Source organism: Phoca vitulina, unplaced genomic scaffold (genome assembly GCF_004348235.1).
Source record: "Phoca vitulina isolate PV1807 unplaced genomic scaffold, GSC_HSeal_1.0 scaffold6, whole genome shotgun sequence".
Lineage (NCBI taxonomy): Eukaryota > Metazoa > Chordata > Mammalia > Carnivora > Phocidae > Phoca > Phoca vitulina.
The window spans coordinates 60,234,479-60,241,310 of record NW_022589709.1 but is presented as its reverse complement, the minus strand read 5'-3'; the positions used below and the strand labels follow the sequence as shown (position 1 = coordinate 60,241,310).

Below are 6,832 nucleotides of genomic sequence, written 5' to 3'. Positions count from 1 at the left end.
GGTGACAAAAGTATCTTATATTAATTTGTAGACCCATATGTCAGCATTATTTAATGGAGCCTGACACGTGGTGGCTCCTAATTTGTTATCCAGGCTTGTTAGTCACACTGGAAGTGAATGATAACGATTTTCTTTCTCAATTTGAGTGTTGTTAGAGATTCAGGAAGGCCTGTAGAAAACAGAAAACCATTGTCCCCTTGGAGGAATAGATGCCAGAGCAGAGAACAAGGGCCAAGAAGGGAGATACCCAGAATCTAAAAGACAAATGTTCCAAAGGCATCATTTTACTCAAGGTCAGGGACACATTAATGGAACAGTTTTCAGATGAGAAATTCTAGACAGCTTTTCTTCTCCCCATTCCCCTGTCTTTACTCTTCATTATTGGGAGAACATGTGTATACATATAGTGTATGTACAAGGCTTCCTGCAGCTTCAGAGTGCTCTCTTCTGGGGCCAAAATATCCCTGACCTTTGTGTTCCCCATGGGTTGTACCGGGGCTCAGCATGCCCTGCAGCCATCATTCTGATAGCAGAAAGCAGTGGAATTAACAAACATACCATGGGAAACAAGAGGCATTGCTGATGATTCTAACAGGGGAAAAGAGAGCATAAAAATTAATTTTAGCATAGTAATAGATCTTCCATACAGAACCCCACTATCAAGTGAGACCCAGACAGAAAGGAAAATGCCTCTCCACCTTTAATTGAGTGATAAATGCCAAAACAATGCATTGCTTTACTTGAGACCAGGGGAGGCTATTTTCTTCTAGCTACAAGGTGTGGGAAGACAGAGGAGGGGCATCAGACTGTCCACTGCTTTAAAAACACAGGATGTGGTTGTGTTTCTTGTTGCTTTCACCAGAGGCTGCATTTCTCTTCTGCATGGCCTCCACCCTGTCCATATTAATTAGACAGATGTCTAAGTCTTAACCCGTAGGTGTCAGTCAGGGAAAATTCATGGTTTCATGGCTAAACGATGAGACGTGACCTCTCTTTTCAGAGACAGGATTTTTTTAAAAAGAAATCACTCATTTAGAATGAGTTTCATATCCCTGATCTGTATAGCAGAATCTTCTCCTGATGATTGTATTTTTTAACTTCAATTTTTAAATAATACAAATAAATACAAGTAGACAGTAATTCTGATTAAAATACAGATGCATGGGTTACTGATATCGGTTTATTGTAGCATTACCATTAATAAAGTCCTTTATTGTCACAGAGAAAAGTGAAGGCCAATTTTGATGCATATATACTTTGTCTTAATACAAAGACTAAAAGAAATAAAAAGCATCAGGGGCTGTTGACTGCTATGCACTTATTCCCCAAATTTCTCTATTGCCTTGGCAATTATGCTCCAGTTGGATGCTCCTTCCTCATTTTGATGTAATTCCTCCAAAGTAGGAAGAATAAATGTCCAAAAACCATTGCCATACAGTTCTGTAAGAGATACAAATAAATGGAAGACTCAAGACTTTGAATGTAATACTTGCTGGCCAAGGCATAATTTGGATAAACAAATTTTGAACTTGAATTATTTTACATACATAATTCGTTCTAAAATTAAGGAAGACACACAGAAAAGTGCATTTTCATACAGCTGTACTGAAATTATCGTGAGCAAAAAAAGAAATTGAATTTTCAAATGAATAATTTTTGGACCGAAGAAGTCTACCTTAGCCCCTTATCAGCATTACATATGCATAAACAAACCATCCACGAGTGTCCAGAGTTCTTATACTTTATCTTAACTGGATGTGATGCTTATTCTCAGTTTCAGTTAGAGAAAAAGATACCATAAGGGAGGCTTTGTTCTGTTGACAAGAGAATGGCTTCAGTGATAGAGCTGTCTTTTCACCTTCTTAATCCTAAACACAAGTGAACTTTCCATTGGCAACTTTTGCAACACTGTTCTCAAAACAGCCGACGCAATCATTCAAAAGGTCCAGTTGAAGGGAGAGGGGAGTAAAAATCAATAACTTTGTGCAATTACTGGAAAACGCAACCGTTAGTCATCAGAAAATTAGAGGCTACATCTAACTAACAAACCTCTTGATCCCAGTCCTGTGGATGGAAATTTACATTCAAAAGGAGCACCAAAATCACTTCCCTTCTGGGGGCAGTAAAGATTATAACTGTTTCTCAGCAGAAGTTGCAAGGTTGAAAGAGTAACTTTTGTGGGGGAGAAAGCTTGGGGTGCTCCACATATTCAAATGACAAGAAACTGGTTTGTCCTAGACCTGTGGCTCACATCAGGCCAAGGAGCAAACCTAACCCTGTACAAGATTCTCAGGGACTCCTCAGTGACAGTACCCCTAACTAGTCTTTGGGGCCCCATTATTTAAAGTAACTGCCTGTGAAGTCACAGACGGTACTAAACCTATCGGGGCCCATTTGATTGGAAGCCTGGAATTCCTATTTGGAAAGCAAAATCCTGGTAACTGTGTGCTGGACGTCCTACAGAATAAATCCCGTGTACTGTTAGGACGCGCTTAACAGAACTATTCCATCCGAAAGGACAGGGGGTAACTAGGAGGAAGGAGTCTACATCCTTTGGATGAAACTGCCCTTTCGGCTTCCACGAGCAGCGCCATCTGCAGGCCGGGCCGCGCGCACTGACGTCTCCTCCCTCTTAAGTGCCCGACACCACCCCCTTTGGCTTCCGCCGTCCCGCTCCTCCCGCCGGACCTAGCTCCCCCGGCTTCCGCAGACCCCCCAGTTTATCCGCCCTTCTGCGCGTCCCGCGCCGTAGGCGGAGGAATGGCTGCAGTTGGTTGAGTTCCTTGCGCGCGCGCCGAGCGCACACCAGACAGCTCCTGGCTGCGGAGGCGCGGCGCCGGTAGGCGGCCGGGCGGCCAGAGCACACACACCTTGGCCGGCGGGCCCAGCCCGCGGTAGGTAAGTGGCGACTCCAGAACGTACAGACGCGCCAGCAGCCTATACAAACAAGTCCGTTCTCCTTTCCCACTGACTGTCAGTTTCTTTGGTGAGTGCTGACGCCAAGGCAAGCACGGATAAAAAATCGTTCCGCACTCCCTCCTCGCTCTCCCCCACTGGCCCAGCCTTGCTTGTACTTACAAGTCCACTCTAAGAGACAGCTTCTGGCCACTTGTTTGGAGTCCAAGAAAACAGAGCTGGGGGCTGTGCGCGGAAGAGTTACTCTGCAAGTCTACACAGGGAGGCGGGGATTACCAGGGACACCACAGTCAATGGGAAAAACAGACCCTCCAGCTTTTCCCGACTAGCAAACCTATGCAGAGGGACTAAGGAGGTCATAAAGAGAAGCTGGAAAGAAGGGATGAAACTGAAAAATAAAAATGAGTTTCCAGGGAGAGGGCGGGACAGAGTTGGGAATAAGGAATGAAGCAAACTCCTGAACCTTAAATCCAAGTTCTAGCAATGGGGCGATCAGGTGGAAGCCGTTAGTGGACGCGGCAGCTGGGTGTACTGTTTTTCTGTGTAGATTTTTTGCCTTGAACGGCTGAGGCTTAAACTTCCGCCGCGAAGATTTGGGTGCAGAAGAGGGACGAGGCAAGTGCAGGGATCAGAACTGATTCTGAGGCCAAAGTCTGAGCCAAGGTCGCTTATCACACATCGGGGAGTTTCCCAAGCCCTCCAGACCCTCCGCTGGGGCTCTTTGCACAAAGAGCACTCCCTCCGTCCGAGCAGGGGATTGGGCGACGGGGGAGGAGGGACAAGGTCTGGAAGCGGGGGACCCCGAGCAGCCGAGAAAGAGGAAAAGTAGCGAGCTATCAGAGGTGTTGATTCCAGAGGGCTGGAGGAGGCAGAGAGGATGGGGCGGGCCTACTCGCCGACTACTCCTCCACCATCATCGGCGGCAGAACTTGCACTTGATGATCTTCTTAAACGCGTTTTGGAAGTCTTTGTTGAAGTAGGCGTAAATGACAGGGTTGAGCAGAGAGTTGGAGTAGCCCAACCAGTTGATTATGGCGCCCAAAAGGGTGGGCATGTGGCAGCTGCTCTCGCAGAAGGGCAGGACCAGGGCCACGATGAAGAAGGGCAGCCAGCAGAGGATGAATGTGCCCATGATGATGCCCAGCGTCTTCACCGTTTTCCTCTCTCTGGCCAGGGCCATCTTGCGCTTGGCCTCCGCGTTGCGCTCATTCTTCTTCTCGAAGGAGGCGGGGGCGCAAGGGATAGCACCCGCCTCGCTGGGCAGCGGCAGGTGCTCTTTGGAGTTGCCCACCCGGTGCACTTCAATCACCTCCAGGGCGGCGCCCTCGTCACCCTGCCTCACGGCGCCATTGGTGCACAGAGCCCCCCCTGCCTTGTTCTCCACACCCTGCCTCCATTCTCTGCTCCCCGGCTCGCCGTTTACACTCTTCTTGGGCTGTGGGGCTGGCGACACCCCAAAGCGGGTGTCCGCTCCCTTCTTTTCCACCTTCTTGACTGTTTTGCGGATGCGGAAGCGCGCAGCTCGGAAGATGCGTCCGTAGAGAACCAGCATGAGCAGCAGCGGGATGTAGAAAGCGCCAAAGGTGGAGTAGATAGTGTAGCCGTGGTCCTTGCTAATCGTGCACGCGTCGGGGTCCGAGCGGTCTTCGGGGGTGCGCCAACCCAGCATGGGCGGGATGGAGATAAGGAAGCCAATGAGCCAAGTGAGCGAGATGAGCGCAGCGGCGCGCCGGGGCGTCCTCTTGTTCACGTAGTCGATGGGGTCCGTGATGGCCCAGTACCTGTCCAGTGCAATGGCGCACAGGTGCAGGATGGACGAGGTGCAGCACAGCACGTCGAGGGCAATGAATAGGTCACAGGTGACCTGCCCCAGTGTCCATTTGTTGAGCACCTGGTAGAGCGCAGCCATGGGCAGCACCAGCACTGACACCATGAGGTCGGTGACAGCCAGCGAGCCGATGAGATAGTTGGCCACATTCTGCAGGGAGCGCTCCAGGGCGATGGCGGCCACCACGCACGCATTGCCCAGCACCGCGCAGAAAATGAGCGTGCCCAGCAGCAGTGAGGTGATCACTTGGTAGCTGAAGGTCACGTCGGAGACGCCAGTAGCGTTGCCGCGTGTCCCGAAGGGACCCCCGGACATGGTGGTGTTGTTGCCCTGTCCCGGGCTGAGCACATCCATGCCTGCGCGCCCGGCGGGGGGAGGGGGAGGGGAGAAAGTGCTGCGTTAGGATCCCCCTCTCCCCTCCCCCTGGGGTCTTCCACCCCTCTCTCCTGGGGAGTTTCAGGTGGAGGGAATGCAGGGACTCAACGGGAAGTTCTTACTGCTCAGGCGAGGGCATCTCCGAGGAGCAGCTTCCAGGCGCTCCCTGGGCTCCCTTGGTCCAGAAGGCTCAGAGACTCCAGCTGGGAAAGGAGTTCGCCAGAGAACAGCTCCGGGACCTCTGGGCGTTGGAGAGGTGGCTGGAACGTCTGTTTCTCACTGTCCATTTTACTTTGCCGCTGCCCAGCTGGCTGCCGGAGCCGGAGTCTCCCCACTAGCAAACAGTCTTCAATCTTAGAAGTATCTGGAATAGAGAAGCCTCGTCCTCTAGGGTCACTCTGTGACTCTCCTCTTCCTGCTTCTCTCCCTTTCTCTTTTCTACTCTCTCTTCCTGTCTCCTCTCTAGAAAGCTTTCTCCCCCTTTCTCCCTCTCCCTTCTCTTTCAGTCTCCCTCTTTCTTCCCCTTTATCCTTCCGTGTGTCGCTCCGACAGCTCTGAGAGTGTCCCTCCCTCCCACGTTAACCCTCCCCTCCTAACACTTCCCCAACCCTGAGTGTCTCTTTCCTCTGGGTCCCCGCCCACCTCTCCCTCTAGCTCAGCGTCTTTTCGTTCTAGCCCCTTTTGGTCGGCAGAGATTCAGAATTCGCCTCCACCGGATCTGCCGCCGGTCAGACCAATATTAGAACATATAACTCCGCCTCTCACCCAGCTAAACTCAAGAGGAGAAAAAAATCCTAACTATCCGTTGCTTCATATTTCTGTCAAATTATTAAGTAGACTTAGCAGCAACAGAGTGGCAATAGGAAATGAGAAAAGGAGCCACATGGAGCCTGAACGGGGAGGTAGACAGTCCTGGGTTCGTCTGTAAATTATTGTTAATTGATGGAAAGAAGACAAAGTGTTTCTTAGCGTTTTAAATAAGCCGGCCCGTTCATTATCTGACAGTCCAGCCTGACTCCCTTGGGGAGGATGTTGCCTGTGGCTTTATTTATTTTTTTAACCTTGGGTAATTAGGGATTATAAAAAGGAATTATAAAGGACGTGTCAACGGACAGGTAAACACCTGCATCTCAAAGTGAAGGGAAAAAACTCAATTCGGTATGTATTCTACACACATACACATGCCTTTCCATTACCATTACCTTTTTAATTTCAATAAACATTGCCATGTTTCATAGCTTTGTGGAGAGTAAATGTAGGGAAGGGAATCTTTTGCCTGTATTCTGTAAATAAGATTGGGCATTTTATATGGCCTTTTGCTTCTTCTTTACCTGAGCCTGGAAACCTCTAGGGGAACTTGGTGGAACCCCTGGTCGCTGGCCCATAGTTTTCTCTCAAGCGCTGATATCGGCTTCAGCACTTGGGACAGCTCTAGGCAATAAGGGCTTATATCGCCACCTTCCGGCAAATGCTTTGGAGAGCCCACCTAGAAACCCTTGGCTTGCAGAAATGAAGCAGGTATTGAGGCAATCCCTTAACTCCATGGAAGAAAAATACGGTTATTAAAAGAAAAGTAATATTGAATTTTGTATTACTTCTTCTATTTTCTTAAAAAATTTCTTTTATTGCCCTCTTTTGCTCTTAATCTTGTATATCCAGCCTATTCTATTCTCTAGCTCTTTTTAGAAAGCCCGCAGAACCAGCCATTCAGAA

General features: G+C 49.3%; 1 protein-coding gene across 1 annotated transcript; it reads right to left on the bottom strand.

The window, feature by feature from the left end:
* Positions 1-1,169: 1,169 nt before the first annotated feature.
* HTR1A (5-hydroxytryptamine receptor 1A) lies at positions 1,170-5,570 on the bottom strand. The gene has a single exon (XM_032404351.1). It carries the CDS (start codon positions 5,096-5,098, stop codon positions 3,830-3,832), a length of 1,269 nt encoding a protein of 422 aa, XP_032260242.1. The 5' UTR covers positions 5,099-5,570; the 3' UTR covers positions 1,170-3,829.
* Between the last annotated feature and the right edge of the window lie 1,262 nt (positions 5,571-6,832).

Excerpts from the sequence above, each read along its gene's own strand:
- HTR1A (XM_032404351.1), bottom strand. The coding sequence starts at position 5,098 with ATGGATGTGCTCAGCCCGGGACAGGGCAACAACACCACCATGTCCGGG.